Here is a 17430-nt window from a genome sequence, read left to right on the forward strand (position 1 = left end):
CCAGCCTGTTGCTGCTGAGCCATTTCTCCCAGGAAGCCGAGCTGACTAGGGCAGTGGTGTGGGCACAGTTGACACCCAGGTGGCCTCAGACCCTGGCAGCTCTGAGTAAGACCATCAGGGCTAGGAGATACCCCTGGGAGCCTGGATCAGCTGAACCACCCCTCTGGCTCTAACTGGAGACAGGGAGAGCAAAAGAAGGGTCCAGGGTTCAGACCATGTACACAGGCCAGCTGTGACTCCAGGGCTGAGATTAATCAATTCTTCTCAAGCAAAGTGTGCAAGTCACTTCTAAGGCTAGAATGCAAATACACACACACACACACATGCACATATACATACACATACATATACATATTTTTTTTTCTCCCCCAAGCCATGAAACCTATCAATTCTATGTAAAGTGGAGCCATCATTTGGTTACTCATTTATTCAGCAAACATTCTGGAATGTCTGTTAGATGTCACGTGTGGTGCTGGGTATAGGGGAGTTATAGCCCACCTATGGCTGGGGTACCCTGCCGGCAGCTACAGTCGTGCCAGGTGAGGACTACAACAGTGGTCAAAAAACAGTGCCAGAGGAACTAGGGCAAAGGTGAGGGCCCAACCCACTTGATCTGGCAGGTGTACAAGGTAGCCAAGGCTTGCACCAGGCTTTGCAGGATGCCTAGGAGTTCGCCAGGCAGAAAGGCAGTGTACAGAATCAGTAAAACACATATAAGAGAAAATTCAGCTGGGGCCAGGGAACATAGGGCCTTGAGGGCCAGGTTGTGGTTGGTAGGGAGTCATGAAGGAGTTTTAGGTAGGCAGAGCAGGTAACAAGGTTGTAGGTGCCTTTTATTAAGGTCACACTTGGGGCCAAGTAGGGGAGGCTGGAGGTAGACACCTGAAGGAGAAGACAGTTGCATGGGGGGTGGAGAGGATGGGCAGCTTCAGAAACATCTGGAAGATGCAGTTTGGAGGTTTCAGCTCTCTCCGAGGTACTCCCACAGGCCAGGTTTGGGGCAGGGAGGTGGGGAAATGGAAACCCAGTGTCATAGGTTGTAGTCCTGGGGAGGAGCCAAGGGAGAGTCCAAGTTTCAGCCAGGCAGCAGGCCAATGGCAGTCCTACTTCTAATCCTCACAGCGGCATTATGAGAACAAGAACAAGGCTCCTCTTCCTCAAAATACTTTACCACCATCCACCAGAAATTGGTTTAATAAATGTATAATATGTGGATTATGTGCAATGTGCATTACCACACATGGTGGATCCAGCAGATGCCACCAAGCAAGCCCTGGGAAGATGGGGTGTCAGAGGCCCAGGGACCAGGCAGGAAAAACAGATATAATCCAATACACAAAGGAAAAAACACAGCAAAGCAAAGAACCACCCCAACTGAGTGCTTACTAACCCTCCCTGCCTTTTTGGCATGAGAAATCTCAATAAAATGAGAGGTAGAATTATTTACTACCTACAGTCCCAAAAAGAAAAAGAAGCTGTTCAAACGAGGCAAATAAAGGAAATGCAAAAACATGAGACAGAAAGTCCCAGTTCTGAAAGATGGAAATTGGCCAAAAGTATAGAAAACCAGTTTTGGCCTTAGAGCTTACTAAAAAATTAATTAAAAAAAAAAAGAAAAAAGATCCTTTACACTGAGCAAAATTCCAGCAAGTGAACATAGGACAGTAAAACTGGTGTGCTGAGAAAATTGGAACTATCTGGATAGATAAGGATTTCCATTCCATCATTCACCTAACCATTACTGAACACCTTCTCTGCTCCAGGCCCTCTGGGGATATAGGAATAAGAACCAGTTGGTACCCTCACAGAGGGGACAGTCCAGTGGGGGAGAATACAGAGGGCTGGGGGAATACAGAGGGAGACACCTGAAACCACCCCCCCACAGGAGGAAGCAAGGACAAACAGGATTGCTGGCGAGGAGGGGCTAGGTGACTCATTATACCACCATCCTCACGGTGAAGTCCAAAGTCATGTGGGCAGACGGCAGTCCCATTTAAGAAAAGTGAGAACTTTTTGAGTAGAGGTGAGATCAACACTTTGATCTGGGGGGGCTGGTATAGGGAGCCTTGCTTATCTTGGAGGTAAAAATGCTCAAACAGGCTTTCAAAAGGAATACCAGCTAAAAGGGGCCTCAATGCACAGATGTGGAAACTGAGGGCAGAGAGAGCCAGGGCCTTGACCAGGGCCTTGACCAGGGCCTTGACCAGGTCAGGAAGCTGATCCATGGGTGAGATGGGAAAGGGGTCTTCTGACCCTGGCCACGGCCCCCCTCCAGGCCCCCATACTGCCCTGGGGGTGTTATTCATCCGGGCAGGCGGATGGCCAGGGAAGCCCACCCTGATGGTTCCTGACCATTGGGAGCAGCTCAGACACAGAGGCAGGGGTACTTCTAGGACACAACTCCAGATTCCCATGCTGAAAAGGCTCCGGCTTTCATTTCCTGAAGAAGTCGTTCGCACGGGCATCCCTCCAGCTGAGGCCTATACCTGCCTCCAGCTGGCAATCCTAACAAGTGTTTTTATTGGGCACAGACTGTCTTCTTCAGTCTCCCCTTCTGGCAGCCCTGGGAGGTGAGGACTCCGCACCCACTTTCCAGACGAGCAAGTAGGCCCAGAGAGCCCAGAGGCCCTCTTACCCCAGATCACTCCCATTAGGGGCCTGATGGGGAAGGCCAAGCCACTCTGAAAAAGCCAGGCAGGGGTCATTGGGGGTGAGGGTGGGGGGACGGGAAGGGGTTGCTACCAAGGTGAGCAATGAAGTGGAGGGAGAAGACACCTGGCCAGAAGGGACTGCGCACCCACTCCACCCCACCACTGCTGGTGGCCTCTGGCCCCCCCCCCGCCCCCCCCCCCCCCGGACTGCCCGCCCTTCTGCTGACACCAGAAGGCTGAGTGCACGGCCTCCAGCAGAGGCAAGGCCCACCTGCCAAACACTGGCTCTGGCCACCTTCAAGGTGAGGGAAGGAGACCAGGGGCCCATGCAGGTTCAGACCAGAGTGAGCTGGCCTGACTTCTCCCTACAACCCACCTTCCTGCTCCCCATGCTGCTGCTCTGGAAGCCAGACTTCCCTCTTGGTGCCTCTGCAGGTCCTAAGAATCCCAGGTTAGTTCTTGGCTCCTAAAACTCTGGGCTGCTGGAGGCATCTGACTCAGGCAGGTAACTTCTTAGAGGACAGAGAGGAATGAAATTGGGAAACTGAGGCCTGAACAGAACAAAGGTCCTGCCTATAGTTACATGACAGGATTGGGGGCACAGAAATAGGGGATGTTTAAAACGGCCTTAGAGAGCCAAGCAACCCCCAGGCTCCCATGCTACTGATGGGTCAACTGAGGCCCAGGGATGGGAAGGGACCTGCCTACCTAAGGTGACTTTGAATCCATTAAGAACCCCAGAATGGTCATCCTGGATTGATCCCATGGGGCCAAAACAGAGCTGGCCTCTGTGACCCCAACCTCAAAAGTTAGGGAAGTTGCAACACTTCCTTGTTTCCATAGTAACTAGCTACTGCTCCAGGAATATACTGAAATGTTTTTGTTCCCTCCACTGTGCCGGCCCTGGGCCAGGCTGTGAGGACACAAACCGGAAAGAGGGGGTGTGAAGGAAGGCACAGCTTCAGCCCCAATGGCAGTTGATCCCAGGCAATGGAGTACAGGAGGGAGGGTTTTCAGTGGAGGAAGAAATCCCCAGGGTCCAAGAGTGTTGAGGAAGGGAATTCAGAGGCAACAGCTTCTGAGCTGGGCTCTTGGGGATACACAGGAGTTTGCCAGATAGAATTATGGGGGTGGAGGAACGGACACAGGCCAAGGTCCCAGGGCTTGAGGATGACAGCATGTCAGAAGGCCAGCAGCGTGCAGAAGAGAGGATGTGGAAGTGGAGGAGAGGGATGGAAAAGGATGCAGACTCGTGAATGAATGGCAAAATGACAAGTGCGACGAGGGTGCCTGGAATTCCTCATTACACCCCTATCATAAATGGATACCCTAAGGCAGTCGCTTACAGCTCTGCTTACGGCTCGGTGACAGCATAAAAGAACACCACTCAGACCCACAGGACTTGGAGACCATGGCCAGCTCTCCAGGTGCAGCCCCTCAGTCTGCTTTGTAGGGGTGGCAGGCATTCCCCTCCGGCTTCTGGGCATGACCTTGGTCAACCTTCCAATTACATCCAGGATCTGACCTTGTCTCACTACCTCCACTGAACACTCTGGTCTAAGCCACCGGCATCCTTGCCTGGGTCACTAAAAGCCACCCAGCTGGTCTCCTCATTGCCTCCCTTGTCCCTTATAGCCTATATTCAGCTCACTGGCCAGAAGGACCTTCTTAGCACATCAGATAGTCTCCGCCCTTCCATTAAAATCCTCCAGTGGCTCCTGAATTACTGAGCATGAAGTCGGAAGCCTTTCCCCTGCTCCAAAAGGCCATCTGCGACTGCTCTCTGACCATCTTGCTAACTTCCTCTCCTCTCTTCCTCCCTCTCCCACTCCATTTAGTTACACTGGCCTCTCTGCCTTTCTTGGAGCATGTCAAACACATTCCTGCCACAGGGCCTTTGCACATGCTATTCCCTCTGTCTGGAGTGCCCTTCTGCTTACGGGGTTCTCTCCCTTCCCTCCTTGAGGTATCTGCTCAAATGTAGCCTCTTCAGAGAACCCTTCCCTGATCACTCCATCTAAAGAAGCTTGATCTACATCCATCTCCTCATAACACCTTATCCTAATTTGTTTTTCTTCAAAACACTCATTATAGCTCATAATGACATCATACATGAAGTTGTTGACTTACTGTCTGTCTCGCCTGTTACAATGTAAGCAAGGCCTCCGTCAGGTTCACCACTGTATCCCGAGGGCCTGGAATGGTGCCTGGCATGTAGTAGGTGTTCAACAAACTTGGTGAATGAATAACTAATCTTTCCCGGGAAGCTAGGCAAGGGGAGGCACAGAAGAATCCCAGACTCTGCTCTCCCAGGGGCAGAACACTGGGGGCTCCAGAAGAGCCAGGAAACCTTGTTCTCAGATTGGCACAAGGACCCACAGGCAGGAAACGTGTGCTGCCCTCCAGTGCACTGGCTCCCCAGATCTGGCAGGGAAGCAGGGCCTGGCCTGAGGGTCTGAAAGAGCCCTGCAGAGATGGACCTGCAGTCGCTATTCATTACCAGTGTCCCAGTCCATACACTCCAGGCCTGGGCAGCCTCAGGAATCAGGGCAGCAAGAAATAGAAGAGCCCAGGCTGACAGTGGGGAAAGAGCCAGTATCTTGGTGGTTGTGAGGCTGGCTTCCTTCCCTCTCGGAGCCTCAGTTCCCTAAATCTGAGAAATGGGGATGAGAAGAGGATGAACTAAGTTGGTTGCCCAGATCCCTCCTGTTCCAACAGTCTGGTCATTTTTGGGTCTTCAGAGCCATGGGAGGGGTCACACCAGGTTGAAACTAGGGCCACAAATTCAAGCTGTGGTCCCAGACGGGGTCACATCTTGCAGCCAGCTGGGTCAGATACCTAGGTGAGGGGTCTCAGGCGGGCTTCTGGAGACTCTATTTCCACCCAAGGTGACAGCAGGCAGGGTGCAGGCAGCCCTGTCTAGGCCAGGAAGTAAAGGGGAGTGCCCCCTTACAGGGCAGTAGCGCCAGGGACATGGGGGCAGGCTGGGGGAGCCAGCTGCCTCACGGAGACCCCAGGGAACACTGCCTTCCCCCAGGGCCAGTGGTTCTGGTGGCCACAGCCAGAAGCATAAGGTCCAGGAATTTTTGTGAGATGAAGATGGTAAGTCCCAGGCAAGCCAGATGCCACTGTCACAGCCACAAAGGGATCTCCGCCCCGTGTCTCCCTAGCAAAGGGTTTCTGTCAAGTGACAAGGGTGGGGGGAGACCAGACACTAGCGGATGGGCAGGACGCTTGGGTTTTTGCTTCAGCTCTGCCATGAACTTGCCCTGTGACCTTGGGGAGCCCTCTGTCACCTCTGGGGTCACACTTGGCAGCTAAATGAGAGGGTTGGCCTGGATGATTTCCAAGGCCTTTCTGTGCTGACATTATCATCACCACACGTGGTAATAAAACATCACGCTCCCTGACGCGGTGACACAGTACAGCATGCAGAGTGCTGGCCCTCCCCTCGGACTCTTGCGACAGCCCCTGGGGGAGATCGACAGCCACCCCCCCACAGGAGACTGTTGGAAGGAGGCAATGCCAGACATTGTGAGTCCAAATCCAACGCCCTCCACAGACACCCCAGGTCTCTGGGGCCACAGGACACATAAGCAGAATGTTCCCTATAAGAAGCAGAGCTGGGCAGACAGGGGCTCAGTTAGGAGAAGGGAGAAGCTGAAAGGGGAGGGGGCACCACTCATAGCCGACCCCCCCCCAAGCCCTGGCTACCCTCCCAGTCCCCATGGGAGGTGAGCCTGCTGGGAGAGGCTAGGAAGACAGACACCCTTCTCAAACCATGTGGCATGTCTGACCCTGCTTGAAGAGCTGACACCAGGCCACCTTCTTTCCTTCAGACCCCACGGAGCCACGGTTGGGATCTCCCCAGCCTACTTCCGTGTCTCATGACCGGGGTTAGACCATTTCCAGGTCAAGCTGTGAGGTCTCAAAGCAGCCCAGGCTCTTAAACAGAGACAGAAATAAGGAGGCGGCCCAGGGAATAGAAGGCTACCTCTTCCAGGAAGCCCACTTTGCCCACTCTAGCCTTGCACTCATCCTGGAGAGGAGAAATCTCTGATGCAGGGTATGGAAGGGGGCTCACAAGAACCATATTCACCACATTCTGCGTGGTCCCGAGAGGAACACTAAGTCCTGGAAGGAAGGCGCCTAGGTGAGCTTCCTACATGGAGCTTTCTAGGTGTAGGGAGCTGCTGGGAGGGGAGGAGCAGCCTGTCCCCGGAGGCATGCAAGTCGACACGAGAAGGTACTCTGTGGGGATGTCGTGAAGGGGGCACACGTCATCTGTGTAACAGGCATCAGAGGAGGTGGCTGCCGAACTCCCTGCAGTCTTGAGAATCAAAGGTCCCCAAATACCAGGAACGTTGGCATCAGGAGCCCTGTTGGGACAGGCGGAGGAGGTGATCACACGGCCCGGCTGCCTCCGGGGATCTGGCTGGGAGGGGAGCCAGCCATCAGGTAGGAAGCTCGGAGAACTTTGGGACCCTCGAAGATTCCACACCCCAAAGCGGCTCCACTGCCCCTGGAGGGATCGGCCCTGAAGCTAAAGCTCGAGTGAAGCTGCCAGCCTCAACCCAGGCTACGGCGGCAGGATCAGAACGCCGTCCTTCTGCAGAAAATCAACCCGCCCTGAACTCACAGCTTTGGGGAAGCTCCCTTTGCAGCCATGGCCCCATGGCCAGACACTACGCAAGAAATCACACCCAAGGTGTCCTCTTTTCTTTCGGGATCAGAAGCACTGAGGGGTCCTGGAGCTCAGGGGGCACTGAGCAAACCGGGTACAGAGGTGGAAGGCCAAGGAGGGCTCCCTGCACCCCGGCCCCCGACGTGCTCACGGCAGTTACAGAGCCCACTCCTGAGGACCCCAGAAAGTCAGGAACACGAGGGCTATGAGCCAGGGAGGCAGTCATCCACGGTGGGCTTGCCAGCATGGGAGCTCCCCCAGCCCAGAGCCCTCCCCAGGGCCTCAGGCTGCCTCTTGCCGATAACAGCAGCAGGGCTCACAAAGAATTCATACCAGCCAGGCATCCTGAGTGTAGACAGTGCTCCTCTGTATGTAAATACCAGTGAGCCCGACGGCCCTAGAAGAGGAAATATGAACCCAAGAGAGCAGGATAAACGGGCAGTGCAGACAGCAGGGTGGGGAACTGCTCTCCCGAGCCAGAGGACATAAGCCCTAAACCAGACCTGCCCAGCCTTCCTACAAGACGTAGCGGGTGGGAACTTCCTCCCTTCACTTAGTCCCTAGCTCGCTGGGGACCATGACTGCGGAAGCTCTGGGACACATCTCTGGGGCACCCGCAGAGGACGAGACCAGACGGTGCCAGCAGTGCACTCAGCCGGCACAGGAGACCATCCCTTGGGCCCCCTCCTCACCCCCCAGCCCCCGTACCAGGTCCTGTGTCCCAGGGGGCTGCCACTGACAGTGACCTTAGTCAGGTCTCTTGTCCTCCCTTGGCCTTGATGCCCTCCCCAGGATGATGTCAGGCTGGATCAGAAGCAGGCGTTGTGAACACAGACGCCTCCATGGCAAGCGTGGTGACTCCAGTGAGTTGCAACAGAAGAGTCTGCGGGCAGGAGGTGGGGCAAGACGGCACAGCAGTCCTGTTCCATTCAGGGGCTAGGGCGCTTTTAGACCCCCTCATGGTTCTTACACGGCTCTCGGGTGTCCAAACTGATTAAAGAATCGGAATAAAGCTGTGGATCATCTCTCCGGAGAAACCTGGGCTTGCGAAAGGGTGCACGTGGGGGCAGGGGTGTGTGGCCCTGGCAGGGTGAGCACGAGGCTCTTCCTGCTCTGATAGCTGCTATGTCTTCGAGGCTCATCTCTAGGGACATGGCAGAGGTCCCACCCCTCTGCCAAGCTGGCCTGGCTTTCAGCACTGCCCAGCCACAGACAGATTTGTGGTCTCGTAACAATAAAAGAAGAGGAGGCCAGAGAGTGAGACAGAAGACTGCGGGCTTGAAGGGTAGAAGTCAGAGGGCACTGCCAGGAAAGCTGGCGGGAGTGGCGGGCAGTGCTCAGCAGCGGCCGCAGGGGCAGGGGCAGGGGTCTCTGTCCATGTGAAAGTTGCCCTCGACTTCCCCACTGTGCACAGCCCCTCTGGGAAGGTGGTTCTTGGGCAGGGAAACCAACCAGGGGACCAAGTCATCAATGCCAGAACAGGAAGGGACTATAGGGGGTATCTTCAACAGCTATTTGCATAAAAAAGGAAGGTGGGAGGAGGGTCCCCTCTTTTGGGCACCACTGAGTGAGGCAAAGGGCTGGCAGGGTCCCGGGAGAAGGAGGCTGTGTTCTGCTGTCCTTCCTCTGGCGGAGTGTGGTTCCTGAAAACCCACTCTGGGAAACCCTGATGTGGTCTCCCCTCTCGATTTTCAGATGAGGAAACTAAGGCCCAGAAGGGTCGGTCACTGGCCTGAGGTCCCACAACCCATTACCGTGGTTGACAAGGCCCAGTCTTTCATGCTCTCCTTTTCTCCATGTGGGAAGAGCCCAGGAAGAAAGTGGTATCCTCCTTCTGGCCTCTCCTTACAGGGGAAGAAAGAGAGGTTTGCAGGTAGGAACCCAGATGTAAATCTCCACCTTGGAACATGCTGGGGGGGAAACAGACTTCCCTGGTAGGGTGAAATGAAATGAACTCGGTTAAATATTACGGAGGGCCTCCTAGAGATCACCTGCTGGCCCTTGCTGCTACAGAGGGGAGACTGCAAAGAATGGCAAAAGGAGGGTGAGGGTCAGGAAGTCTAGATGCCAGGTCCAGCCATGCTTGGCCCTGAGGTACCAGGGGACCGTGAGCAACCCGTGTGACCTGTGTCTCCTGTGTAAGTTTGAGGACCTATTTCTTGAGCATTTACTATGTGCTAGGTGCTATAGGAGCTCCATTTTCACAGCCTGGGGGAAGGTGAAATGAAACTTTTTAAACCATGAAGAAGTGTGTGTTGCAGACATGGAGACGGGAGTTGGAGAAGTTTAACAGAACCTGCCCAAAGTCACAGGACCAGGAAGAGCGGAGCTGAGAAATCAACGCCAGGCAGTCTAAGCAGAGCCTCAAACAAAGTAGTGGCCCGAGAAGTACTGGCTGTCAGGATGTTTCTGGTAGAGGCTGGGAAGTTGTTTTAAAGATGTAAACAACAGCAGGAGCACCAAAACATGATAGCAATAGAAAATTCCACCTCTCCCCGCCCACCCAGACAACTCAGCCTCCCTGGTGCAGGGGAGCCAACTTGCTATGGGACCTGTAGCCGGTCCTCTACCTCTCTGGGCTTTGGGTCTCCTCAACTGCCAGATGAGAAGGTTGGAAAGTCCTTCCCACTTGCAAACGCCAAGTGAGGGTTTCTGGACCCTTCCCAAAGGACTCCCTGCCCCATCTGTCCCTCAGCCACAGGGCTGGCTGGTCACGGCCAAGGGCCAGGTTTCCCAGCTTTGGTCTATCAGGGGGCAGGGTGGGGGTTTGGGTAAGGGCCTGTGGACAGGGTGAGGTCCAGGCCCTCGGCATCTTCTCCCTTGTCCTAAGCCTGCTGGCTCTTCTTCATGTGTTCTCACCTGGGCCTGACGCATGTGATTCCCAGGGTGGGCCAAGGGGGCTCCTTCCCTGCTTCTCCATATGCAGAGGAAATGTTAGCAGGAAAAGGTGGTGGGCCATTAGCCCTTGAAGGACAAAAGTCAGCACTAGGAGGGCTGGGTGGAGGTAGGGGACAGGAAAGGAAGCCACCCATCTTCTAGGACTAAGCTGGCTCTGGGCAGATGAGAAACTTTGTATCTTCCAAGAGGGTTTCTATTTTACTTCCCTCCAATCTACAATGCAACTAACCCACAATTAACTTTTAAGAAATACATTGCTGGTTGGAGTGCTAATGCCCATCCCCTCCAGATGTGTAGGATCAGGGAGTACTTCTGAAAAGCCCCGTGCTTATTCCTCACCCCGAGAGCTCAGGAATGTACCCCATCCTCCCCAGGCTCGGATGGTCCTTCCCAGTGAAAGATGGAAGCGCATTTACCCATGAGCTCCAAAGCGTGGCTAACGGGGCTGTGCCCGGCCAACAGCAGATGCTCAATAAATGTTTAATGAGCTAATGGGCTGGACAGACAGGGTTCCAGGCCTGGCTGTGTCACTGATTCACTGCTGCCCTTAGATACGGCCCATTCTTTCTTCCCAGACCTGGGTTTCCTGGGTTAGGAAAGGAAGGGTCAGACCTACCGTCCCTCAGCTCTGTACTATGTGCTCAGGGCCTGGGAGCGTCCGGAGTGGAAGGAGGTTTCGAACCCCTCTCCCTGCTGCTCTAGGGCCATGTGGAAGACAGGATGGGACTGCTGGGTGGGAACTTCCCCAACAGGGTTTCCGAAGGTATCACAGCCCCCCCACCCCTTCTCCTGTAAGCACCAACCTCTGAGTGGATGACTGAAGTTTTGGGAAATGCGGATGGGAGTAGGGCAGGAGAGAGTATAGGGACAGGGTGCAAGTTCCATTTAAACCAGACACCAAAAGAATAATTTTGGGAGAGCTTTTGAAAGTACAAAGAGACTGTCTTCTAATAGAACGCCCCCACCCCCCCATCAGAATAGCTGTGCCATTTTCTGGCAAAGCACTCATCCGCATTGACTTGGACCCTCCGGGAGATCAAGAATCTGGGACAAGGGAGGAAAGGAAAAAGCCCCCCATGTCTGAGAGCCCTAGGAGAGATGGGTCTGAGTCCTCAGCAGCAACCTGGGTCAGCGCAGGTGACAGCATGTGTGTGAGGGCGCACAGATTCATGCATATGTGTGTATGGGCGGGGGGTAATGCCAACTGGGGAGCAGGCTTTGGGACAAATGAAGCACCCCTAGCCCCGATCTTTGGGGTAGACTTCTCTGGAGGGTTCACAAGTCCTATACAATTCTAGACCTGCCCTGAAGTCTCCAGGGACAAAGATCACAAAGCCAGACTGCAGGACCCAGGCACCCTGCCCCTACCAGCCACTGAGGGCCAGGGCCAGTCCCTGTCCCCGTGCAGAATTCTGTGACCCCATCTACACAGTGAAGGGTTGAAGCCGGATGATCCTAAGGGCCATGCCTGCTCCCACAGTTTGCGGTACCAAGGCTCTCAAGAAAAGTGCAACACCTACCACCACTCAGGCCCTCACCCTAGAGAACTGGAAAAGGAGTCCCCAGTCCCCAGCTGGCTGTCTAAGGCTGGGGCTGGGGCAGAGCAGAGTCCCCACACCGTCTGTCCTCAACAGCCTGCCACGGCTGAAACCTTCAAGTGGTTACAATTACAGCCGGGCTAACAGGATTAGGGGAGCATTGAAATCTAAGAAATCTAATTAGCTCAGACACCCCGGCCTCCCCCAGCATGATCCTGCAGTAACCCCAGCAGCTGGGCCTGACAGGCGGGCCCCAGGGCCCTCCTGGGCTGCAGTCATTACCTGTGCAGGTGTGCCAGGCTGGGCCGGGCTTCCTGGGGAGGTACAAGCTCAGCCTGCCAGGCTGCATCCTGCTTTGTACCCCACCAGTGATGGCCTAGTCCTGGGGTGGTCCTCAGCTGAGCTCCAAGCACCAGGCACAGGGACGTGGGCAGCAGGAGGGCTGCGTCTGGGGGTAGGAGGGACCCAAGAGTGCCCACAGGGCGGCCACCCCACGTAGCCCGAGGACTGACTCAGCCAGAGGAGGGGCAGGCTGAGTCAAGGCCTGTATCTATAGAAACCATCAGAGTCCAAGGAAGAGCCTTGGGCCGCACAAAGACCTGGGGCCTGGAAACATCTCCTCTTCCTGCTCTAGGGTCAGGGATGGGGTTGGAGACCCACGCAGAGATACGTGTGCCCTAGCAGTCACAGCAGCATCTGGGGCTCAGAGCAAGCTCGACTTTAAGACACTTTGCCAAAAGAAAGGGGCATGGCTGCAGGGGGCAGGGGGCAGGGGGCAGGTACAGGTAAGCCCATGTGCGACCCTTCCCGTTTCTGGCTCTTCCTCCCTTAACCTCAGTTCCCAGGTCTCCATCCCGGGGGGTCCACACCGACTTCTGCACCCGTGCTTGGTGGACTGGGAGGGTGGCTGCAGTGTTCTATCTCCGAGGCCCGGGGCTGAGTCCTGGCTGAGCTACAGGTCATCTTACCTCTCTGAAACTTGATTTTCTTGTCTGTTAAGTGGGGGTGATTCCAAATCGCAGCTAGCTTCCACTGTTGTTGCTGGAGTGCTGTAAATTTGGAGAGTGCTTCTAAATCCTCCAAGTGCCATACACAAAGGCGAGGGCCCGTGGTTATTCCCGTCATGCGCCCCATGGCAGGCAGCCAGCTCGTAGTGGTTAATTATTTATTTGGACTGATCTTCCTGCCCTTACTGGCTGTGAGCTCCTCAGGAACAGGAACTCTCTTACACATTTCTGGGTGTCTCACAGGCCACGATCCTCACAACTGTGGACTCTTAGGAATTATCTGTGGCACCAACGCTGGGCCCCTGACCTGACCCCACTCCCATCACTTAGCTCCCTCCTTCTCCTCATACCCAATCCAAGGAGGGAAAAGTATCAAGAGGTAGACCAGGTCCATACACTGACAGATCATACTGAGTCTCTCAGTCGGACCCTTTCTCACTCCCAGCAGCTCCTTCCCAGTAACAGCTGAAAGTAGCCGTTAGTAGGATCTGCTTGAGCACTAGTCTTCAATCTGTGATCGTTCAAGAAAGGATGAGTCTGTGGTCTGGAGGACCCCCCAACACCTCAAGCCCAGAGTGAGGGTCAGGAAGAGATGATTTCCAGAAAGCATGCCATGCAATAGAGCACACTGACAGAGCTGTCCACTGAAGGCAGAAGCTGCTTCGAGTGATGAGCGCCCTGTCATAGGGGGCATGCAAGCCAAGACTGGATATAAGCTGCCAAGGAAGTAGGCTTGGGGAAGCAGCTTCTTGGAAAATGCTACTAGCTCCCCTAAGGCAATACCTTTGTGCTCCATTCTGCACCTAGAGCCCACCAGGCCTTCAGAGGACACGGGCCAAGGCCTCCACTACTCACATCTGCCTCATCCTCACAGCAGCCAAGTGGGATCAGAGTTGTTCTGCCTTGGACCCATTTTAAAGATTAGGAGACTGAGTCCCAGGAGGGTGAATCCACTGGCCTAAGGGAGCCAGCCTCTTGACACTTCTCCACCATCTCCTCAAGCACTGGGAAAACCAAAAAATCACGAAGGGTTTCCTGGAGTCTTTTCCCAGAGCCTGCACGTGGGACTGATTTACTCAGCCTTTCTTGATCCTCCCTGAGGACAAGGCCCAACCTCAAAATCACCCCTAGAGTTTACAGCCTAGGCAAGCCCTGCCTCCCTCTCCTCACTTTGTCAGGGGCTCTAGGGATAAAGAGCTTCCCCTCAGAGGGCGTGGACAGAGGCCACTGTGTCCTGCTGAGAGGTCAGAGCAGTCACCAGGCAAGGCTGCAGCGGGGTCCGGAGTAATTACTGCAGCCTGGCCTTTGTTGTCCACACAAAACCCAAGGAACCTCATAAAGATGAGGCTGTGATAGGAGCCCAGCAGAAGCCCCTGGGAGCAAAGTTATGAATGAAAACGTATGGGACCCAGTCACAACCTGGCAGGCCTCGCTTCCTGGTTCCATGACAGAGTGCCCAGAGAAGCTTCCGGAAATTAACTTGTTGGTGCCCAAATTTCTTACAGCGATGCTTCACCCTGAGGTGAGGGTCATGGCTGCTTCTTTGGACACTAGCCAGGGCCTTAGAACTCCATATCCGTGGCGTCACACATGGCTACTCTTGAGACACGATTCTCAGGACACGGTAGGCCTCAGAGTGCCTTCTCCCCCCATCTTTGTCAATCAGGGGAAAAAGTGAAGAGTGCAGCTCTTCTCAGAGGGAGCCTTCCCTCTGAGATTTTCCAGGATGAGTCGCCAGTGGGCACCTGTCCTATATGGGGGCACACCTCTGGGGGCCAGGTACGAAAAGAGTGTTGTGTTACTGTTGTGAGGGGAGTGTGTGTGTGTGAGAGAGAGAGAACCTGTGGTTCTGTGGTTAAACCCCTCAGTCTCTGGACCTTTCTTCATTTTGCTCCTGGCCATGAAAGGAATGAGGATCCTCCTCTCTTCTTTCCTTCGGAGGAAAAAGGGACATACTGTCCCCAACCAAGAAGCCAGACATCCCTTCTTTGCAAAGACAGGGCTAGTTATCAAAGCTTCCCAGAAGTCGGGCAATTTCTCATTCCCAACTCTTCTCTGTGAGCCATATCCCAAATGCCTCAAAACCCCAATCCAAAAACGATTTAAAACTCTTGAAAACTCCCTACTTCCGAGCCCTCCCCGCCCCCCCCCCCCCCCCCCAGCTCCAGTCCCTGCCACCAACTCTCCAAAGTCTAAGGTTTTTAGATTTACATGTGAAAACAGCGTTTCATAACCTCGTGACTTGGGACAAGGAGATGCTTCCGTCCTTTTGGGAAAAACAAAACCCAACCGAAATCATAAAACTTAGAAGAAAACACCATCTCCCTCCAGATGCATTCCCTTGGCCCCAAAGTCACACGTGCTCTGTGGCAGATAGGGCTTTCAATGTGTCTTTTGTTTGATGCTAGTGTTTCAACATCCTCAACTTGATGAGAGAAAGGTCAGCACAGGGCTTGGGGCATTCACAAAACACACCACCAGGGCCAGGCAGAGGGGAAGCAAGGGGCCAGGAATCCCCCCCGCCCAACCACCACCCCACCCCAACTTCTGCTCTGGATCTCCTCAAAAAAGCAGCCAGGACAGAAAAAGCTAGGTGCTCGCCCCCTGGTCTAAACTTCCCCAATATCTTGCAAACAACTTTTAAACTCCCGGGACCATACCAACGCCAGCGAAGTCAAGTCCGAATTCAACGCCGGCCAAGCTGCCCATTGTCCAACCACTGCGCCTGCCTCTTTATCTCTACCTTCAGAAAAACAATAATAAGCAAACGCAGGCACCTCTGGGAACAGCCTCTGGCCTCCTGCCCTGCCCTGTGTAACCAGCCTGTCCTCACACCCACAGTAGAGGAGGAGACCGCGCTGGTTAACCCTCTGGTCTACCAGGCCCTGTTCCCGGGTTGCAGCAGGGAGACAAACTGTTGCTCAAGAAAATCCTCCAGAAAACCTTTGGCACCAGGAGGCAGCTCCCTGCGGCTTCTGCCTAGCTCCGAGCCCGGGGGCTTCCACAGTCAGCTTCTCATTGCCCTTTTAAATCTGCAGGGTTGGGCTCTACTCTTCCCATGCCCGGGGCTGTCCACCCAGGGGGCTTCAAACGGCCATGGCAGAGCCGGGAGGAGGAAAAGACTGGCCGAGCAGTGCCCTCACCCTGCCAGCCCGGCCGCCAGCTTCTTGGAGGACCTCTGAGAGAACATTTGTTTGGGCTGCCAAGTTAAATCTTCCTCCCTCATGTCAAGGCATTGGAAAAGCAGTCAGGGGAGAGGAGAAGGGGGAGAGTGGGGAAGGAGCAGCGGGAGGGAGGGAGGGAGGGAGAGAGAGAGAGGCAGGCAGGCAGGCAGGCAGCTCTCAGAGCCCCAGTTACTCGGGCACTGTCCAAGGAAGCAGCCCGCGCGGCTCCCGAGCAGAAGCAGCCTGAACTCGGGACACCCAAGGAGGGGCCGAGCCTCCAGGCCTCCAGGGTCAGGCGCAGGGTGTCAGTCGCTCAGTGCCCCAGCCTCGGGAGAGGCCCTCGCTCTGCGCCCAGCTAGAGGGGCGAGGTGGGAAGGGAAAGCAGAGGAGGAAAAAGTTTGCGGCAGGTAGAGAGGTAAGGGCTGGGCGGCCCCGCTGTCGGGCTGTCCCCCAGGGAGGGGTGGGGGGCCCGGGCCAGCTGCCCTGGCGCGCTCCCGCCAGCCCGCCCTCCCGCCCGGGTTGTTTACATTCCTGGAGTGTCTTTTAAACCCAGGGCTGAGGCTGACTCTCGGCCTTCTCCGGCGGCTCCGGGGCAGTCTCCCGTGAAAATCTGCTGGCGCACAATGGCCGGGAAGGCGGCCGCCCCTCGCCCGCGCCCCCGCTGCTCCGGGGCGGGGAGCCTGCCCTCCGCACCGCGCCCTCTCCCCGCCCGCCTGGCTTCCTGGACAGATGTCCCCGGCGAGGGGGCGACGCGCGCCCGCTGCCCGCGCCCCAGACGCCGAGGCCGCGCTCCCCACTGTTCTCTCCCCAGCCCAGACGCCAGGAATGCGAAACAAGCTTCCAGAGCCCGCCCCCCCCCCCCAGCTCCAGCCCCGGCCCGGCCCCCCAACCTCCGCCCCGGCCGGCCTCCCACTCCCCCGGGGCCGCCGCCGCCGCCGCCGGAGACGGAGAGGAAGAAAGAACACGGAGAAATTACTTTCGTATTTGCAACGCGCGCGCGCACACACACACGCACATCTTCCCTCTGGGCTCCCCTTCTGGCCGGGGCAGCCCCGACCGGGCGATGGCCTTAAGGCCCCTCGGGCTTCTCAAGACCTACGGGAAGCCCCAAACACACACCCCTTGGCGTTCCCGGCTAGTACCGTGCGCCGCGTCTCCCCGGGCAATTCACACACAAACAACTTAACCGCGCCTCCACCTCCCATTTACAAAAGTGTGTGTTTTGCCTGGAAATTCAGATGCACAACTTAGCACCACTACCCCTTGCCACCCCGAAATCCAGCGCCGTCTCCGGCTGTTCTCCTACACACAGGCGCACAACTTCGCGTCTCCCCGAAGGTGGTGAAGGAGACCGAGGTGGTCCTACCCGGGTCCTTCCCTCCCTGCCCGAATCCCGCTCCTGCCCGGGTGTTCAGAACGAGGGCTGGAGGCGCACCGGCAGGAGGCGGGCACAGGGTCCGCGCGCGCACAACCTTACTCACGCCCCGC

At 55.7% G+C, this 17430-nt stretch overlaps 2 protein-coding genes across 8 annotated transcripts in view; both read right to left on the reverse strand.

The window, feature by feature from the left end:
- The window catches only part of ZMIZ1 (zinc finger MIZ-type containing 1), a 229402-nt gene that overhangs the window by 211404 nt on the left and 568 nt on the right, over nt 1–17430 (reverse strand). The gene's annotated exons all lie outside the window — the stretch shown is intronic.
- On the reverse strand, nt 551–16082 carry LOC116855884. Of its 3 annotated transcripts, XM_032838952.1 has the most exons (4): nt 15439–16082; nt 12740–12820; nt 12054–12219; nt 551–1045 (listed from the first exon to the last, which is right to left on the reverse strand). In XM_032838952.1, the coding sequence occupies exons 1-4, from the start codon at nt 15485–15487 to the stop codon at nt 700–702; spliced, it is 642 nt and encodes a 213-aa protein (XP_032694843.1). In that variant the 5' UTR covers nt 15488–16082; the 3' UTR covers nt 551–699. The 3 variants fall into 3 exon arrangements, with proteins under 3 accessions (XP_032694843.1, XP_032694833.1, XP_032694853.1); XM_032838942.1 differs by lacking the exon at nt 15439–16082 and having other exon boundaries at nt 12740–13180; XM_032838962.1 differs by lacking the exons at nt 551–1045; nt 15439–16082 and adding an exon at nt 9508–9543 and having other exon boundaries at nt 12740–13180.

Source organism: Lontra canadensis, unplaced genomic scaffold (assembly GCF_010015895.1).
Source record: "Lontra canadensis isolate GAN:19392208 unplaced genomic scaffold, GSC_riverotter_1.0 scaffold3, whole genome shotgun sequence".
Classification (NCBI taxonomy): domain Eukaryota; kingdom Metazoa; phylum Chordata; class Mammalia; order Carnivora; family Mustelidae; genus Lontra; species Lontra canadensis.

Coding starts and splice junctions, on each gene's coding strand:
- LOC116855884 (XM_032838942.1), bottom strand. CDS start 12,905: ATGGGGCGCATGACGGGAATAACCACGGGCCCTCGCCTTTGTGTATGG. Junction 12,220..12,739: donor GAAAATCAAGTTTCAGAGAG/GTAAGATGACCT, acceptor TCCTACCCCCAG/ACGCAGCCCTCCTGCTGCCC. Junction 1,046..12,053: donor AGCCTGGCACACCTGCACAG/GTAATGACTGCA, acceptor GCTCCTCCCCAG/GACTACAACCTATGACACTG.